The sequence below is a fragment of the Carica papaya genome, chromosome 6 (genome assembly GCF_054855325.1).
Source record: "Carica papaya isolate Zhongbai chromosome 6, ASM5485532v1, whole genome shotgun sequence".
NCBI lineage: Eukaryota > Viridiplantae > Streptophyta > Magnoliopsida > Brassicales > Caricaceae > Carica > Carica papaya.
Window position 1 is genome coordinate 15,870,101 of NC_142314.1, and position 21,180 is coordinate 15,891,280.

General features: G+C 35.4%; 1 protein-coding gene across 3 annotated transcripts; it reads right to left on the reverse strand.

Annotated features, from left to right (window-relative positions):
* Positions 1 to 892: 892 nt before the first annotated feature.
* Positions 893 to 20,109, reverse strand: LOC110813913 (sequence-specific DNA binding transcription factor ATNDX). Of its 3 annotated transcripts, none has more exons than XM_022041191.2 (19): positions 19,403 to 20,109; positions 15,986 to 16,024; positions 15,671 to 15,744; positions 15,395 to 15,520; positions 15,138 to 15,296; positions 14,487 to 14,570; positions 14,284 to 14,412; positions 13,863 to 14,090; positions 12,836 to 12,967; positions 12,645 to 12,737; positions 11,843 to 12,001; positions 5,395 to 5,686; positions 5,174 to 5,299; positions 4,984 to 5,053; positions 3,089 to 3,152; positions 2,904 to 2,972; positions 1,965 to 2,507; positions 1,838 to 1,872; positions 893 to 1,598 (listed from the first exon to the last, which is right to left on the reverse strand). In XM_022041191.2, the coding sequence occupies exons 3-19, from the start codon at positions 15,707 to 15,709 to the stop codon at positions 1,055 to 1,057; spliced, it is 2,892 nt and encodes a 963-aa protein (XP_021896883.2). In that variant the 5' UTR covers positions 15,710 to 15,744; positions 15,986 to 16,024; positions 19,403 to 20,109; the 3' UTR covers positions 893 to 1,054. The 3 variants fall into 3 exon arrangements, with proteins under 3 accessions (XP_021896883.2, XP_021896885.2, XP_021896884.2); XM_022041193.2 differs by having other exon boundaries at positions 13,872 to 14,090; positions 19,403 to 20,108; XM_022041192.2 differs by lacking the exon at positions 15,986 to 16,024.
* Positions 20,110 to 21,180: the final 1,071 nt, after the last annotated feature.

The window sequence follows — 21,180 nt, forward strand, 5'->3', positions numbered from 1 at the left end:
AAATTAACTCCCGTAATGTTGATTTTCTTGAGGATGAGTTTCTAAAAATTGGTGAAATAAAATAAAATCTCGAACTATATGAGTTACAAGAGGATGTGAACTATCTATTAATGAGATGGAGGTATTGAGAACCTACCAAGTCATCAAGGATAGTGATATTCCACCAAATGAAAGAGATAGTGGGAGTAATTCTACTACTTTAGATTATGAAAACTTGCCTAAAAATGATAATTCACTAAAAAATATGGTTAGTCATCAAGATTCGAGCTTGGAACATGAGGTTAGTTCTCAATACTCTAGCCATCTTCTCCTCCTCCAAAAATCTCCTTCAAGACTCTAGCCAGAATCCCCTGTTTCTTCTTCTTAAAAGAAATTCCCTCACAAAAAGCTTGGGTCTTCACTATGTATTTTTGGTTCTGCTTGTTTATCTACACAAACTTGGGCATTCTGAAAGTTCTTTTCCTCCCCCTCAATTTCGGCTTTGACAAATAGGACATTTGTCTTGGGTTGAGTTTAGAAATGATCTGAGTTGGGTTTGTTTTAATTTTAGCCTTTGGCTAGAATAAGTTTAAATAGGGTAAGAGAACAAGTTAATTTTCCTTTTTAAATGGGTTAAGAGAACGAGTTAATTTCCCTATTTATTTAAATTTCCATTCTTTTACTTTTTTTTTTTTAAAAAAGGCACAGAATAAGACCCAATGAAGAAATTGAAAAGAGGACGTAACTGATGAAGAAAAACTGATTAGGAAGAATATGAAGTAACTGAAAAGGTAGATGATTAAACAAAAGAAAAACTGATGAAGAAAAAGAAAAGGTAACCGAAGAATTTCCAGCATGTATAGTTGATCTGTCCATGGACCAGCAGGCATAATCTCATGTGCATAGAAAGGGATAGCGACACAAATGCAAGTTCTTATACGAGAATAGAGAGAGAATTTGATCCTTTTGCTAATTGGTGTCTAAAATTTTTCTGAAACTAGGCTGGCTATATTCACAGTTCACTTTTCAGCTAACAAAAATTTCTAGAACAGTCCAGACTAACGAAAGCTGAACATTATTGAGACTGTAACACATATATTTTGTTCAAATCCCACATCACTCTCATTACCCCAATCTTCATTTCGGCCTCCTCAAAATTCGTACCTGTGTCCTCTGAAGGATAAGGAAGCCCCAATCTTCTATCAGCCTTCAGCTCCAGGATATCCACAATGCAAGTCTCTGATTCTTCTAAGCTCCTTCCATACCATTTACCTTGCACTTGGTGTACCTTCCCTCTAGCAATCTCTTCTCCTTGCCCATCGACGAGCACAAAGTACTGACCTGGCTTGCACTGGACAAATTCTGGTGCAGAGTTGTTCCCGTACTGTGTCATTACCTCAGACATTTCATGAGGGCCCATTCTAGACGAGCTTCGAGTATTGATACCTTTTGTATTTGTCGGATTTAATGAGAGATTGTCATCACCAGGACTGCTAGGTGATTCACTTAAGCTCTGTCGCCCTCGTGCAGTTTGCTTACTTGGAAAAGTGTTGTCAATCTCAGGAGCTGGACGAACATCCTTACTGGCACGAGCTAGCCTGGCTTTCCGGTTATTGAGCCTGTTTATCGTATATAAGATGTTTAAATCATCAAAAAGTGAGTTTTCATAAAGCAAAACTTGCAAACTGAAGTTCAAAGAAGTGGAATTATGAAGGATACACAAACAAATTTTTGGTGAGTAACAGCCCATTGCGAGCAACTTACTACTCAGCAAGTAAAACCTAAATATTTAAATGCTATCCTTTCTGGAAAGAGAAAAAGAACCCTTAACGACTATGAAAAGAGACAGCCTGCTCACCAGTTCCGCAGCTGTGATGATGTAACTTCTGAACCCTGAAAATCATAAAATAGGCAAGAAAGGCAAACAGTCAGTGTTCATAGAGGTAACAAACTTCCGTAAACTCACAAACCTGCTGTCTACATACATGGTGACTCAACTCATCTGCCCATGCTTGTATAGAAGCTGTATTGCGCTGCATATCAGGCTCATCCAAAAGGGCCCTCTCCATCAACATAATCTGTTCATCATTCATTATAGTGCGCTTCCTTTTCCTCCGTTGCTTGTCATCCTGGACAGTTTCAACCTTTTCATCCTCTTGAACTCCCCCAAACCCACCTTCTTTAAAATGCTCCTTCAATTTGGGAAACTCACCATTAACAATTCGATCAACAGAATTCTTTCCTCTTGTACAGCTTGTGTCCGAACCACTAGTTTCAACATTTTGAACATCTCTATCATTCTCTCTTGAAACTCCAGATGCACCACATCTATCTTTATATTCTCTTCTCTCTTGCTTTGTGACATCATTGCCTACTTCCATTTGGTTGCTTCTAATACCAATCTGGTTTTCTTCTGGGAAAGCAGAACTCTCTGAAATTTCCTCTTTTAGATTAGCATTCCGATTATTTTGATTTGGAGGTTCTTTTCTCTGAACAGATGAGGAGCACCCACCGGTACTTTGAGCATCCTACCGGAAATTAAAATTTACCAGTCAGGTTAACAGGATGGCTTAAAAATATATCAAATTAGAAGACAGAAAGACAAACAGCAAGCTAACTACAAAATTTGCCAATAGATGTCAGATCAGGCATTTTACAAATAGACCATACAATACAAATGTGCATATCAAGATATACATATTGCTACTGCAAAGGCGAAGTTTATGACTTGAATTATATTTACCCCATCTTGTCCACTCAAGAACTTTCAAAACTTGATCTGCAGCCAATTACAAAAGTTTATCGCCACTGACAAGGGTGGTGTATCAGGTAAACTTTCAGACCCAAAAAGAATCTAAATACAGGATAAACTTAGAAACATGGCCATGAAATATGAACTGTAAGTAAAATAAATAAAGGTTAACCTGATAATGATTGCCAATATTGAGTTTAGAGAACTTCTCCCAGGAAACAGAACCCTCATATTTGCTCTCCTGAAGTTGTTCCAGCAGCATTGTTAACAAATTATATAATACTAGGGAAAATAACATAAATGTGGAATATTAAGATGAAAATAATTCAATTTTGTATAAGGATAGAAGAGTTTTACTTGAATTTGAGTTCCTTCACCTTCAGCAGAATCAATCAATGATTGTAATTGGTCAAAGAAAATCCTACAAGAAAAGCCTGATAAATTAACCAGTGTGCGACTCATTAAAACAGACACTTTCATAATTTATTTACATCCCACTAAAACAGATAATATTGCAATTTATCGCCTTTTCTTGAGTTCTTCGCTTAGCAAATGAATTGCACATGTTTATATGCAAGGATGTAAATGACAAAAAAGTGAATTAAGTAATTCTTTATTCAATTTAGAAGAATATGAATATATTACTAACTAAAGTATGTTCAATTTAGTCCTATGATTTAGCATATAGACCATTGAAGCATTGCATCTCATCATGCTTTTTGTCGGCTTCCCTTTTAGTTAAGACATAACAGGGACACCATCATACTGAGCATATATGAACTCCGTTTGTGATTTGAGATCCAAACATATCAATAATTTGTTAAATGTGCAAAAACTCAACGATAAGGATGTGTATCAACTGGAATTAGATAGGGTTTATCACATTGCAAGGATGCAGTCCCAATGTAAATCCTTTTTCCTTCCAAATTTTCAGAACTACCTCAATCCATGTAAATCTTAGTCTTGTCTTTCTTAGACTACCTACTTGAATCAAATCATGTATAAGTATTGATGTGTCCTTGGGCCAGTGTGCACAACTTCAAAATTAAGTAAGATACAGCATCTTAGTTTATATTCTCCTGGTATTCTATTAATCTTTTCACGAATGAGCTCTTCATTTCATCTTCCAAAGGACCCTAAATATTCACCTTGTCGTTACAATTCAGCTGCAATATATTTTTGTAAATGTTGCTTCTTCATGGATAACACTTTTCTATCCTACGTCATAGCTATTCATACATTGGTTTCTTAGAAACCTTTCCATTAGCTTGAATAGTATTTTACAGCCAAAATGTTCTAGTTGTACTTTTGCATTTCATTTAAGTCGATGATTCACATCTTCCTTACTTTAGTTTTTCCTATTATTTACTAATGGATCCCAAGTTGATGAACTTTAGGAACTTCCTACTGTTGATCATAAGCTTATCTCCCTTCATAATTTTGTTAAAACAGCACTGCATACATCTCTCTCCTCTTAGTTGTATCCAGCCTAATACATATTGCCCTGACGATATCAGTCAAATTCGTTCTTTTAACTAGTTTGAGATATAATTTGCAAATAAAACCAGTAGGAAAATCTTCTATCTTTGAGGTAACACTCTAGAACCACTTTGTGGTTAACTTTTATAATCTATTAGAATTATAGAAGGAAGATAAAAAGAAGAAATATATATACATAGATATATATATATGATGATGGTTAATCGTAAAGTTCTCAAATATCCTCGACCTCAGTAATATCAATTGCTTCAAATATTTATTTCCCCAGTAATTAGTTAGATTTTATAGGTATGAAACATATCCACAGCCAACAAAAAATTAAAAAACTCTTCCAAAAAAGACAACAGATTTCCACTTCCAAACTCGTCCAAGAGAAATTACAGAAAGAACTATTGAAACATTCTAGGCAATTCTTTAAAAAATCAAGGAAACTGTTTAGATTTTTTTAGGTAGAGAAAACTTAAATTTCCATTGATTTCGCTTTAAAATTAACAACTTAAAGTGTTTTTAAATAAACTTACATCGAATTCAAATTTTCTAAAAATAATTTTTCATAACTTAAAAAACAAACATTAACCAAATCTTCTAAAAAATAAATTCTCATTAATAACATGATGTTTAAAAAATAAACATGTTTTAAATCTAATTAAAAATAAATTTTATTTGAATTCAAACTAAAAAATAAAATAAATTATAATTTCTACAGTAATCTTCAACAAAAACACTAAATGAAAGATTTAAGGTCATATCACCTCAAAAGCTGCAAATCATCCTCATTCAAAAAAGTAGGGATCAAAGATTCTGCGTGGCTTAACAGCGAACCTGCAAATATAAGTTAATCCTAAAGATAAAAACAAATGCATTCATCTTCATTTATCAAAATAAAGCAGGAAGAGATATACAATTGATTCAATGCAAAATTCATCGATAATAGATACTCACGAAGGTTCCTGCATACAATAGAGGCTCTCTGTGCACTGGAGGTAAATGAAAAACTAGGTAACACCTCCGATGGATCCATTCTCAAACAACCTATAAACTTGTGAAGGAAGAGATTTCTCTCCTGCTCTGTAGAGTAGAAAAAAGACATTAACTTAAGTAGACAATTATAGATATAATTCAAGCTCATTTTACAAATTTCCAAAATATTTAAAAGGGTTCACCTTCACAGATATTGGGAACGAAACAATGGAGATTTGCAATTATTTTAATAAATAATGATGTTCTCTGATGTACATAGGAAGACTGTGACATATTACTGGGAGTTAAATTAAATTCTAAAGTTGATGAATTTGCTCGGTCTGATGAAGAAAATAAATCCAAAATCCATCCAGTTGCTGCAAAGGAATCATATTCCAAGGTAGCATCTTCTTCCTTGACAGGGAGATTCCCAGAGCACCACATGGACAAGAAATCTCCATGAGATAATGAAAATATAGCACTGAGAACTTCAGTCTGTCAGAAAACACAAAAATTCATAATCACTGATCCCTTCATGATAGATGCCCTAAAGGAATAATTAGAAAATATCTTTATGCTATCTTATCCACAGCACAATTCAATCCAGCACCAACTTTGCAAATCATGCATGTTTAAAAAATAAATATATATTCTGGATCCCTTGTTTTCCAGAAAATCAGTAATTTTAGCCTCTAAAATATTCAGAATTATCATTGATACTGCAGTCTCAGAAAGTTAATGCAATAATTTCGCAAATATGTTAAGTGATCAATGGAAGAATTTAGCCACTAGAGTTCTTGTCGAAAGCAGAAGGCTTTGGCATTTATTTCTTGATTCTGTTGGAAGTAGAAAATTATGCCATTAATTTCCTGAATCTCTTTAGAGTATTACATGTATGTATTGATTATTCAACTATTTGAAACTAGGAATGCTCTTAAAAGAAATGTATGTTCTTTCCTAGCTTAATTGGCAATATGTAAAGTACTGTTCAGGGAAGCTTAATAACAAAGAATCACTCTTCATTTATATATTCTGTCTCTTTCATTCTCTCAGTATATATGGTATTAGAGCTGGAAAATACAAGCTAATTCTTTTTTTCTCTCTTCAGTTTTCTGCTCATTCCCATGTTTTCTCCCTGACAGTCTCAGCTAAAGCAATCCCTAAAAACACCATGACTGACATTACCTCTGAATTAGCCACTGTCCCACTATCCTCCCATGTTGCAACCTTGTCAAAAGACAATTAAATCCACTCCAACTCCAAGTCTCACTTTGTCCAAATCACCACTATTCATTTGGATGCTGATATTTCTTAAAATAGTCCCAATTGGTTTGTATGTCATTAGGAACATCAGTTCCAAAATAACATTTTTTGATAAGATACATCAAAGAAGGGGAAAAACAAGGAAAAAGTAATGATGTAATCTGCAGGTGTTGTTTTTATTTCACCGTGTTCCTTTCTTTCCAAATTACCCAAATGGTAGCCAAAGGGATAAGCCTAACTTTCTACTTATCTCTTCGGATGTCTCTCCATGCTCAAAACTGCTCTCTGACTATGTCGTTGATAACCCAATTTAGATCCAAAAAGTTATCAACAAGAGAGCATAGACAATGTGCCAGTGAACATCCTAGAAGAAAGCCTATCACCAAGAAAGCCCATATTAGCATGAATGTCTCTTTTCTAGAGAAGACCCCTCATTTGAACCAAAAATCTCTTCAATGGGAGAAATTAGGCGAAAATAATTTTCAGGATGTGTCTATTCCGCTATCTAATTCAATCCTTGAAACTTCATCTTATGACTATCACATTGTTGGAAATAAAGAAAACTTGAACAAAGAAAAAATGAGGATCCGAGTCAAGAAGAGTCAAATATAGGCGTATCTACATCAGCAGGGAAATACTACAAAAGGATCATAATAACCTTCATTCTAAGCTTATGGTTTATACTAGAAAAATTAACTCATGAAAGAAATAAAGACCTAGCTATTATCCAGGTATAGAATCAACTCCATCCCCCAGTGATGGTTCCTAAAATATTTCAGGTTCACCCATTCAAATTTTAATTGTAGCTCCTACCTCAATTTCTCTCATTTCAAAACTCGACATGCCTATGGCTTTAAGAAAAGGAATCCTGGCTTGCAGAAAATATCCTATTGCCAAATATATCAAATACAACAAATGTATGAGAATCATAGAAAATTTATGTCAAAAATCTCACAGATATTTGAGCCTAGAAATATTCAGGAAACACTAAGGGATCTGAAGTGGAAGGTAGTAGTGCTTGAGAAGATGAATGCTCTCAGGAAACTTGGGGGATAATTGATTTGCCAAAAGACAAGAAAATCGAAGATTGCAAATAGGTGTCTGTTAATGCAAGGCTGATGAAAGTGTGGCTAGATAAAGGTAAGATCATCGCAAAGGGCCTTGCTGACCTATGAAATAAATGCAAAAGTGACAAAGAAATTGGAGACTATTCAGTGCAGGTAAAATCGGAGGGTAAGAGGAGGTATCATTTGGCGAAGTGGGGGAGATAAAAAAACCTTTATCACAGGGGATTCGGGTTTGAGATCCTTTATACAGATGAATTTAGCTCTACAAGGAAAATGACTCTGGAGGTACATAAAAGAGAATAGTAGACTGTAGTGGAGACGATTGATACTAAATTTGGGACTATTGATCATGGTTCTTTAGAGTGATGGTGAGACCCCATGGAGTGGGAATGTAGAGGAGAATCAGCATGGGAAGATAAAATCCCAGGAGTGTATTAGCTGTAAAGTAGCGAGAGGAAACCACATTTTTGTTTTGCAGGGACGCGTGGACTGGAGGGGGAATCTTTAAAGAGCAATTCCCTCGAATCTTTGTTGAAGCTCGGTTCAAGGATATTACTGTTAGGGAGGCATACAGAGAGGTAGGAGGAAATAGAGTGGGATGTGAACATGATAAGAAACCTTAATGATTAGGAGGTTGATGAATTTGAGGTGCTGCTACAATTACTTTCATTGGTCAATCTTAATGGCAATAATGATCAATCAGAATGAAAACTCAAGGGAGAGTTCATTGTTAAGTCCTAGTACAATCACTTGGTAGGAAATGAAGCTACAAGTGTAGCCAGGTTTCCTTTTAAGCAGATATAGGAGGTAAATGCTCCTCCAAGAATTGCTTTTTCCGCATGAGAGAGTGGAAGAGAGTGTATATTGACCATTGATATACTAATGAGAAGGGGAAGAATTATAGTATATAGATGCTACCTTTGTAAGAGAGAAGCGGAATCCTATAATCATATTATATTATGATGCCCTACTATTTATAAGTTATGGACTATGGTGTATGGATCATTGGGGACTAGCAGGGTTATTGCCGGATCAATAAATAATGATATTTGCGCATGGGAGGGAATTAGTAAGGGGAAGAAAATTGTGGGTCTTATACTGCTTACTTTGTTTTAGGTGATTTAGAAAGAGAGAAATAATAGACCTCTTGAAAGAGGAAGGAGGGGGGGGGGGGGGGGAGAAGAGTTCTCTAAGACTAAGGACAGATGGTTACAGTATTTGGGTTCTATGTTTTTGGGTACCCTATTCATACCATTGAGGATTTTGGGAATGTTACAGACATACTTACTGATTTGTAAATAATTTTGTACATGAGTGGTACCTCCTTAGTGCTTGTATTTAATTTTTTTTTTCGAAATAATGTGCTTGTATTTAATATTATTCTTTTTATTTAAAAAAAGAAAAAAAAAACAGGAAACTTCGGCTTCAATTGCCAAGATAAATTGAATCCATAAATTATTGTTAATGGCTATGAACTCCATACCAACTGGGTATAAAAAATGTCAAAAATAATGGAGATTTGGAAGAGGACGTCTTTATGGAGCTACCACCTGATTTTGAAAAAAGATATGGTTCTAACAAAGTTTGCAAATAAAAGAAGCCCCTAAACAGCCCTAAAGCATAGTTTCAATGCTTTAGCAAATTTGTACAGAAACATGGAAACTGTCAGACTCAAGCCAATCACACTATGTTTCATACATATTCACCTGAAGGTAGAATTGTTTTCTTAATTGTTTATGCAGGTAATAAAATCTTGATAGGAGAATCAACCTAGCTCAAAAACCTAAAAGATAAACTGGCAGATAGTTTCGAGACCAAGGAACTAGGTGCACCTAAGTCTTGGAACAGAATCTGCAAGATTGAAGCAAGGAATATTTATTAATCAATGCAAATATTTTCTTTGAAATGTCTTTGGTTTACTTGGTGAAAGAGGCACACTTGGGTGTGAAGTAGTTGAAACACCAATAACACCAATAACACCAACTGAGGTTAATACAAAGCTATAAGCTGCCAAATTGGACCATGTGGTGAACAAAGACCAGTACAAAAGATTCGTCAAGGAAAACATATTTATCTGTCTCATACACAACTTAATTTAGTCTGTGCAGTAAGCACGGTGTTATTACCACATTTTATTATTTAATTATTTTAATTTATTATTATGATGCAATTAATATTTTATAAGAAAAATTATCTCATATAATTAGAATTTTATTAAAATTTTTTCTATCAATAGATTAAAAATTTTATAAATACTCCAAATCTAACAACATAAAAAGTATAAGAAATAAAATTAATATTTTTTCTCTCCAAAATCAATATGGTATCAGAATCAAATAAAACTATTTTAGAGGTTTAATTTCAAAATTTTCTTCAAATCTTAAAATAACACAATAGACTAGATTGGTACCCAATTATCTAGATCTACTCTCATAACCAACCTAGATAGTATCGGAGACTCACCATCGGCCACCTCCCGACCCCGACGTTGTCGAAAAACCAAAATCTGCGTATGTCCTTGAAGAAGAAGCTTAGCGTGGTGGTTAGAAGATCAAATGCATCTGGTCGGGATTTGAACAGACACCGGAGAAGACGAACAGACTAAACGATCTAGTCTCTATGCGGTGGCATTTCCAAATCTAAACAGATCCAATCAGTGCATGACCAGATCTGCGCTAGATTGCTCCGACGCCCGAGAAGACGAATCCGTGCCAACCAATCCTTTACGCACAACACGGCGATAAGGCGGAGTAGTGTGCATGGCAGATCTTATCGGATCTGACGAGTCGCATTGTTCTGTGGTGTTCTAGTGAGTTCACGGCGGCACGTGCGGTTTCCGGAGGTAGTGTGTTGGCGTCATGTGGTGGTCCAGTGACAGGGTGTCTGGCGGCACGTGGCAGCATGTGAGAGCTCGTGTAGTACTCCATTGGAGCCCAAGCCTTTTTTGAACCGAGCTCGAACTGTTTTTGAGCCCAGCCAAGCCGTTTTGAGCTGGGTTGAGCCGTTTTGAACCGGCTCGAACCGTTTTGAACCGTTGCCTAACAGATCTAGTTCTAGTTTGCAGTGCTTTTCGAGCAACCTTTGCCACGGATAAACTATAGGATGACTATTTAGAACTTAATTTACAAGTTGAACATGTGTGATATCCCTACACCAACTTGAGTGGGGGGTGTTAACTATTATATTTTATTATTTAATTATTTTAATTTATTACTATGCTGTAACTAGAATTTTATGAGAATAATTATTTTATATAATTAGAATTTTATTAAAATAAAAATTTCTCTATCAGTAAGTAAGGAATTTTATAAATATCTTAAGTGTAACAACATAAAATGTGCGAGAAATAAAGTTAATATTTTTCCTCTCCAAAATCAACACATGATTAGTCAATTTATCCATTCACCTGGACTAGAACATTTTAAGTAGCTTACAGAATCCTAAGATACTTGAAGGGAACTCTTGGAAATGGTCTATTGTTTAAGAAATGTGGACTACTACAGATTGAAGTCTATGCAGATGCAGACTAAATTGGACGTGTAACTGATATGAGATCTACATCTAGGTATTGTCGTTTTGTTGGAGGAAACCTTGTTATTTAGTGAAGCAAAAAAAATGTAATAGCAAGAAGTAGTGCAAAAGCAGAATCTAGATCAGTCACTCATGGAATCTATGAAGCAGTATGGATCAAGATAGTGTCCGAAGAATTCAAGATTTTTGACTCCTGGCCTATGAAGGTGTACTGTGATAATAAGGCAGCAAACATGACTTAAATCCAGTTCTACATGATAGAACAAAGCATGCAGAAGTGGATAAACATTTCATTAGAGAAAAAAATAGATAGCGGATTGATTTGCATGCTATATATTCCAAGAGCAGAACATTTCAATTACATTCTTACAAAAGAGCTACATAAGAAGCAATTTGACAAATTAATTGGCACATTAGCTATGGAAGATATCTTCAAGCCAACTTGAGGGGGAATGTTGAAAAGTAGAAGATAGTGAAATTTATTTCTTGATACTGTTGGAAAGTAGAAGATTATGGCATTTATTTTCCTACTCTCTATAGAATATTAGTTCTAATATTGATTAATCAACTATTTTGAATTAAGAGTGCTCTTAAAATAAATTTATTATAACTCTTTCCTAGTTTAACTGTTTGTATCTTCTATAAATTGAAAAATATGTACAACATCGTTCAGGGAAGCCTAACAACAGAGAATTACTCTTCAAAATATATTCTCTTCTCAACCTATAGTTCTTTCAACAAAAAAAAAAAAAAAGAATTTAGCCACTAAAGTACCAAAATAATAGCTTACAAAATGCACTGTAACGTAAGATCTGAAGTTTGAATCATCTGACAAGATGTCAACCAAACGCAAAGCATTGAGTTGCAAAAGCCCCATAGAGTAGGTCCTGTCAGAAGTCTGAAGATGGTTGGGATTTTTACTAAGCGCAGTCTTCAGTAATTCAAGAACCTACATCACGATAATTGTATTAATAGGAAACACAATGAATTAAAAGCAAACTTCATAAATGAAAAGGGAAACGATAATATATGACAACAAAGGGACAATCATGCAGAGCCATACAAAATTGGCAATTATTTTGAACAGGCGGTTTCTAAACCAAAAGTTATTACTTCATCTCAAAAAAAAAAAAAAAAAAAAAACCAAAAGTTATTACCTCAGGCATTATAATAATAAGAAATGCACAACAACAGAGGACCAATAATGTGGAACTTTAGAGAGTTGGCAATTATTTATTACACGAGCTGTTTGTAAACTACAAGTCAATACCACAGCTGAAGGATCTCTGACGTAAATTGATAATTATGTAAATGAGCCCAGAGGAGAAGTGAACTCGATTGGTCATAGCAGTTCATTCTAAAACCAAGATAAACAAACAACAGTAAATTTGACCACTAGGACCACTGAAAGAAGAAAGGAAACTGGGGATGAAAACAAGATAAACAAACAACAGCAAACTTGATAGGTGTCATTAGCTTTTCTCAAGAGAACGAACCAACAACTGAACAAGGATCTGGAATCATCCAAGAGAAATAATACCTTTCTCACTCCCTTTCAGTAAAATCAGAAAAGGAAACACCATTAAACTAACCTCTGCTGCAACAGACTTTGCCAAATCCAGGCTTCCTGAGGAGGCAACCTCATCAAGGTAAGAAACACTTTCTGCTTCAAACAAATGCAATAACTGCAAAAACAAGAAATGTGTGCTCATTCATGGGAAGGTAAGAAGCTCTGTAAGCCTCCAAGAATAATTAATAATAGATTTCCATCACTTGGACTTACAATTGACAGTATTTTAGCTTTCAGCCTTGACACAGCAGCCACCAGAATGGGAGATTCTATAAATTTTGGTGGTATGCTTAACTTTAAGATTGACTGTGCCAGAAAAAGGACACCACCGTTTCCACATAGCTCCTGAGAGAGTAAAAAAACATTGTTAGTCATTGTACATTAACAAAATGTAATAGTTTACCAGATAACATAAAAGAATCAGTCAACAGGACTCAGAATTTTGAATGGACTGCAGGTAGGAAGTCTATTTCCAAATATCAACAAATACATGATACTTATATGTCCATTCATGGTTCCTAAAATACATATGCATTCTTTCTCTAGATAAACTTTAGCATCAAAATCTCCAATATCATAAAGATTCTGCCTTGTTTGGGCATCATATACAAGTTTAACAACATTGCTAAATCCAGCTAGACATTATGGCAAGTCTGGCCAAAAACTAAACCATACGTTGTCACCAAATTTATAGATAAACATCACAAGCTTCACTAGTTATGGAACGATTAACACGAAAGCCTTCAGAAAGTTTTGAGTGTTCTTGTGTTTCCCTACCTAAATTTACTTTGAAGTAAATTAAGGCTTGTTAAGAGAAAAACCTAGAATCTCTAAAGTCAGAAAATACACAACTTGAATATAAGTTTCCTTGCACAAGCTGTAAACAGAAACAATATAGGTTTTTAACAGAGGAGGAGCAGTTATTCTGGACGTTACTTCCATAATCAGCATAATTCTCATCTGTTTCTCCCTAATTTTTCTCCTATTAAACACACACAAATACAACTTCCAGCCTCAGCATAACTCTGATCTGTCTCTCCCTAATTTTCTCCTGCTGAACGCACACAAATGCAACACATAACACAAACAGCACACCATATACAGCATGTGCCCTGTCTGCAAATTAAATAATTATCTAAGACCTAATTACCATATATCATGATCACTAAGATACACTTTGAAACACAAACCGTATAAAAATATCATCTCATTTTAAACAAATAGATAAACAGAACTCTACTTTGAAGACCTTATTTTTAACAAGGCGCTCCCGAAAAACTTTTTGCTGGCACATCGCAAGAAGACACTGCAAAGAGGCCTCGCCTTGCTGACAAAGGTAGTTAACCACATGTTCACCAGCCAAATTCAGCTCCGTGCAATGATCAGTATGGCTAGCTGACAGCTTGCTCTGGAGAGACCTGATAACTGTGTGAACAGCTCCAAAAGCAACATCCATAAATATGTCAACCTGTAACAGAAGGTTTAGAATCAGCTAGCTATATAAAGAGACAGATAATTTGGCCTGCAGAGCTCATTAGTAGATGAGTTTGAAGCCGTTGTTATGAATGACCAACAGCAAAAAATTCCATGTGGTTTGAAATTTATACAACCCATCCATTTTTATTGAACCATCTCGAAAGATCACGAGAGGTTAGCTGTACCTTCGGGTGTGCAAGTAATACTTGAACAATATTTTGCCACTGTGAGGATATACATCCAGTTAGCAGATATAGACTGCCTGCTGTTAGTGCCGAACGTAGAAGGGGAAGAGCACTTGAACAATGATGTTCCTGTATTAAGAGAACAAATATGAATGAATATAATGAAAACGGAAAGTATAGTTGAAGAGACAATTAGGAAAAACCTGTCTGTAACCACCCAGGACAATTAGCAAATAGAACACCAGATCAAGCACCTGCTCTGATACTTTTACATCATCTAACAAAATCTGCAAATGTATCATCGAGAAGTGAGGAAACAAAAGGGAGTTAAAAGAAAATTTGGTTCCTCTGGTATATCATTTCCAAAGCTTTGAGAATAGACTAAAGTTAGAGGAAGGCAGAAGAAAGCACACAGTTCTAAGAGATGGATCTTGAAAGAGTAAAATGAATAATAATACACTTACCACACAGTAAAAAAGAGAGGATGCCAAAATTTAAAGAAAGCAATAAGAAGAAAAGACCAGGATTCTGGAAATTTTGAAAAATGAAAGCTTGTTTGATCATTAAATGGTGCTGCTATAGCATTCATATAGATTTAGATAGTTGACCCTAGAATGCATTTTGCTATGCCATTATCATCCCATTTCACTTGTAGTATGAGAACTAATACCACAAGATTTTATAAAGTAAAGTCCTACAATTAGTTCCACCAAAAAGGATTACAACAGGCCATTAAAATTGCAGTCCCAACTCAATCATACAATTAGATGTAAATCAAGCAGGTCACTCCCCATTGCACAAGAAAACAGATAGAGAAAACTATAGAAACTAATTTATAATTACTGAAAAGGAACCTGCTCAAGTTTACTATGGCGGGGTGCTAGATCAGACAGAGAATGCAAAAGCCGAATGCCAGATAATAAATGCTTGAACATGGTTTCATCTCTGTCGGAAGACATAACCACAGCAATAAGATGCAGAGGAAGAAAGCCTGCAAGTTTTTCGACATCAATCTGAAAAATAACAGAATTTGAGACAAAAAATGTCAGTAAAAGGACATTAGAAAATCTAAAGTAAGAAAAGAATAGCAAAACTACACCCTAAACTATACCTTTATTGATGAACCTTTTCCAGCAATATAATGAATGGTAAAATTCTCAGTTTCTCTAAGTAACCTATTAAGCTCCTGAGAGCTACGCCCATGTAACTCCTTCACTGCTGAAATCAAGTCAATGGCCTGTTCATGTAAGCAGATGGAAGACAAAAGATTTAGCTCTTAGCAAACAAAAATATAATCAGTGATATTTAGAGAAACAGCAAAAGAAGTATCAGAGGGGTAAAGAGAGATTGACAAGACCAAGTCTCAACTGAGTTTGAAAATACATACTGGCTCGTTACTACATGCTTCATCTTTACCATGCCTCATTCTGGAGAATCTGGGGCAAAGCCAACAGACAAGTCCTGTGCATATGGAAAACACAGAGACAAATCATAGGACAATATAATTTAACTACTATACACTTCATAGAAGCTATTAGATTCCCTGTGAGAATGACACAATGAGTAGAAAGCATGATAAACTTATATAAAGGAGAAACGGCATCAAGTAAATCAAATAAACACAAAGATTAGAAATCTTCAAGGGTGATACTGATTCGATGCTTAGCAAACACCCTCCAAGACATGCATGATCCCAAGTTACCTTGCAGTAATGAATCTCCTTTCAGCAAATCCAGAAAACCTAAAATGTACGACACCTATTTAGTGATGTAGGCTAATTATTGATTTAATTAGCATGCAACATTAATGTAAAATCCTAAATGTGGTGCATGTTTGTAAGTGCCGTAGATACATAATTCAATCCACAAATTAAAATATTCACAAATCATGCAGGATGGGGAATTAGCATACATGAAAATAAAAAATTACAAGTAAATACATTGAATTTTCTTCAAGTCCTTCAATGCTTCCTTTAACTGATTATCCTATTCTGGTTGCTACTAATCCAAGAAACCTATTAAGAATAATCCTCTGAATGCAACTAAATTAGTTCAAATTCATATTCGGTAAACCAGGACAAAAACCATAAACGGAGGCAAAGAATAACATCAATAACTACAATCATGAGCAACTGGGATAGTACTTTTATCAATCCAGCATGCTCATCCAATACATCCAATATTAACACATTAGAGTATGTAATTTTACATAGTTGATGGGTCAATTCTGTAAATACTTGTAAATGTGGGGTAGTTTATAATTATCCATAAATTAAATCCTATGTATAAAAACTCTAAGTAGGCAGATGCATCCATACCGAAATCTGTGCGGAAGACTTTGAAATCTGAACGAAAGACTCCGAGAGCGAAAGCTAGGGTTTGATCAACTGTTCAGGGATTGACTAGAATCACTGCATAAGCTCTGATATCATATTAGAGTCTGTAAAACTAATATGAACAGAGGAAAAATGATGAAAGAATCAAAGAGAATCGATCAAGATTGAGCAGCACGCAGACGCTTCGTGAGAAGCTTCTCGAGAGAGAAGAGAGAACCAAAAAAAAACTGTGTTTAGGAAGATTGGGAAAAACGACGACCGATATGAAACTCTGCGTGCTTACAGTATTTATACCTAGGGATTTAATTTATTGATAATTCTAAAACTACCCCACATTTACAAGTATTTACAGAATCAACCCATCAACTATGTAAAATTACATACTCTAACATAACATATTAGAGTATACGAAGGTAATTTTCGTAGTTTTGTTGTGAATAGAAGGGCTGTTATTTTTGTAAAGTTGCGGGGTTATTTTGTAAATGCATATTCTTTCCATGAATAAATACCCTCAATTAATGTGAAGAAAGAACTTTTCTGCATTTCTTCAGACTCTTCGACTTTCTCTTCTCTCTTCATTTTCTCTCACTCAGTCACACGATTGACACACTAGATCTGTCTCAATCTTCACAGATTTAGTCTATTTTTGCATCGATTATGTTCACTGACACATTTACAGGCTGCTCATCGAATTTTAAGATACTTGAAAGGTACACCTATGCAAGGTTTGTCTTATCCAGCTCAGAATTCTTTGAAATGGAGAGGCTTTTTTTTTTTAGATAAAGGTGAGAATATGTATTAGTAAATGGCACCAAGGGGGTACCACCCATGTACAAAATGATTTTTCATATCAATGAGCATATCTACAATTGTTTCGATATCGTCAAGAGTATGCAAGTTATGACCCAAAAGGATGGAGCCAAAACAATGCAGCCACCTATCTTTCATATTTATAAAAGTGTCTTCTCTTCCCTCAAAATCCCAATTGTTTCTCTCTTTCCAAACAACTCATAAAATGGTTAATGGGATAAGACAGGCCTTTTGATTATTCAGAGCAAGGCCCTCCCAAGCCAAAAGTTCATTGCTAATAGAGCCCACAATCACCCAATTAATTCCCATCAAGCTGTAAACAAGTGTCCATAAGTTGTAGGAGAAGGGGCACCAAAGCAAAATATGATTACAACTCTCAACGTTGCTCATACAAAGCAAACATCTATTAACCAAAATCCTCCTCTTCTCATCAAATTATCAAAAGTCAAGATACAATCCTTGGCCACCTCCCATGCAAAGAAAGCAATTCTAGAGGGGAATTAGCCTTCCAAATGGCCTTGTAGAGGAATAAACTATTGTCCAGCCATTACTATTAGCTAGATGTCTGTAGAAAGAGCCGACAGAGAATCTGCAGTTTTTGGCAGTTTCCATCTAAGTGTGTCTTTCCTATCCACTAAGTGAATGCTAGCCATTAAGTGCAAGAAGTTCTCATATTCAGCCAACTCCCAGTCATTAAGATGTCTGTTGACAGCCACCGAATATTGGCCAGATTCGCTGAAAGCATCATGGACAGGTAATTTTTATTCCGGGCAATAGCATACACATTGAGAAACATGAATACTTTGAAATTGAAAGGCGTTAACGATTCTGATTGTGATTCACAGAAATCTATTACTGGTTTTCGTGTTTTACTGATGCTTTTGTTTCCTGGAAAACCAAAAAACAATCAACTATATTCCGGTCTTCCTCTGAAGCTGAGTACAGGGCTCTTGCTGCAGTCAGTTGTAAGCTACAGTGGTTCCGGCTTCTGCGTGCTGATCTGCTTGTGGATCTTCATCCAGCTGTGGTCTTTTGTGATAATCTGTCAGCAATTAAAATTGCTGAAAATTCGGTTTTCCATGAGCGGACAGAACATATAGAAATTGATTGTCATCTCATTTGGCAGAAAGTTGCGGAAGGTATCATTCATTTGCCCTCTGTTTCTTCATCTCATCAGCTAGCTGACTGTTTCACCAAGTCACTTTCTATTTCAAAGTTTCAAGCTCTTGTGCCCAAGCTGGGTATACAGGATTTATATACTCCAGCTTGAGGGAGAGATATTAGAGTATATGAAGGTAATTTTTGTGGTTTTGTTGGAAATAGAAGGGCTGTAATATTATTTTTGTAAAGTTGTGCAGTTATTTTTGTATACGTACCCTAATTAATGTAAAGAATGAACTTTTCCGCATTTCTCCTTACTCTTTGACTTTCTCTTTTCTCTCATTTTCTCCCACTCGGTCGCATGACTCGCACACTAGATCTGTCTCAATCTTCACAGATTTAGTCTATTTTTTCATCAATTATGTTCACTGATGCATGCTAGATTGTAATATAACAAGAAGCATATAACAGCTTCATATATGAAAAGTCCATTCCACAATCAAACTTAAGCTACTTATCAAAAACTATCCATGATGTAAGAAAATCTAGCATGCTAATTTAACTAAACCATCATAACAAAAATAAAACTCATTCAAATCAAAAAGCAAGATAGAAAGATGTTCAAATAAAACATATTTATGGCAAAAACAATCAACTGGGACGTTGAAACATTGCAAGCAATGATAAAGCAGCTAAAAAGGAAGGAAATCCACAGAGAAAATGAACCTTAACTTTCCATTTCAAAATAGATATAAGTCCTCAATATCTTAAGTCAAATGCATAAAATACTTTCATTCTAATCACCCTAAAAATTCTAAAAGTAAATCCGAGTTTCTGTTTTTAATAATTTAGTGAAGGGTTTAGAACGAGTACCAAAACCGGTCTCCTTCTGCTCACGCTTTCTACCCTCTAGCCTCACTCGGTCTTTCCACCTCCTCCTTAGCTTTCTCTCTCTTCTCTGGGCTCACATCTCGTCCCTTTTCTCTTCCAGTTCTCACTTCCCTTTCTTAGCTTTCTTAATTCTAGTAAAAAATCTCTTTGGTTTTCACTTGAAACAGTCCCGAGAACTCTTCTTCTCTTTTTCCCGAAAACCAAGAGCCCCTGAAACTTTCTTCCCCTCTTTTTTACCTTACCGTACTCCAAAAGAAACCAGAAAGACACCCCTTTTCTCCCTCTTTTTTTTCTGTTTTCCCGAGAAATTCACTCCTCGAAAATCCGATAAGAACCCTCTAACATACTCACCTCCCTCTGTCAGTCTCTTCTCCGTTTTTCAACCCTCCTCCTTTTTTCGTAGTCCAGAAAACTTCCCCCCTCTATCCAGAGTGTTTCCCTTTTTCCACCTCGAAACCCCAGCTCCGTTCACACCTTGTAGAAACAGAATCTTCCCGTCCTGCCACGGGTCCTCTTCTTGCTTCCGTGAATCTCGTGTTCCAGGTGCCTTCTATAGCTCAGCAGCAGATTCTGTTCCTCTGTTTCACGCTTTTCTTCGGGCTCCGGAGCTCATTCTCCCTCCGGCGTGAAGTTTCCTTTTTCTCCTCTGTGCACTGTGCAAAAGGAAAGTTGAGTTTGGACTGCTATGGACGGACTGGGTTTAGATTAAGGCTACACTGAATTGTTCTTCGGTTTCGGCCCAGATGGGCTTTTGATTTTTCGAGGTTAAATTAAATTATCATTAAATTAATATTCTCTCGAAGTTTTTTTTTTGAAATAAATTTTGTGATTTATTTTTTTATCAAAATTGTATACAATTTTATATATTGAATTTAATTTTGGACTCCAAGAAATTATTGTGCCTAGGTCCTTACAATCTCTTCCCTTAAAAAAATTTAATCCCACGAATTTGTTATATATTTTCAAAGTAATTGGAGGTATTTAGCTTTATGTAGCCTCTTCTTGTGATGGTGTATTGATATAAGAATATAACTAACAATATCATTTTGATCATCGACACCTTGTCTCTTTGATCCAATATGTGTACGAGCACTTTTTTATAAGTCAGGTTCTTTTATAATAGAAGTGGCTCATATTGGAGAACATGTGATGGATCAAGATGATATTTATCTAGTATACATGTGAAAGATATCATGAACTCTAAATAATTCTTGTGGTAATACTAACTTGTAGGCAATTGTACCAACTCTTTCAAATATCTCAAAAGTTACAATGAAACAAGAACTTTTACAATGAAACAAGAGCTTAACTTCCCTTTCTTCCCAAATCTCATGTGGCCTTTCTTTCGTGATACTCTCAAGAATACATGGTTGCGTACATCAAATTCTAGGTGTAATACCCTTAATTAATTAATTTTAATATAATTAAAATTAATATATAAATATATTTTTATTTTTATTTATTTTATTTTAATGGAAAAAATGAAGAAAATTAATTGGAAGATGAAATTGAAAACAATTTTAGAAAAAATGGGTGAAAATTTAGGTTTTGATGGTGTTTTTGAAAGAAAAATCGAAAATCAGAGGTCAAAATGCAATTTAAATAAGTTGTACCACATAGTACGCCCAGTCAGTAGCCCCGATGAACAGGAGCACGCCGCGTGGCAAGGGATGCTGACACGGTGTCACGCGAGAGGTCACATTGGCGACCGCGTGCTCGCGATCGGACGGTCCAAATTCATTCCCGTGCGCACGGACAGT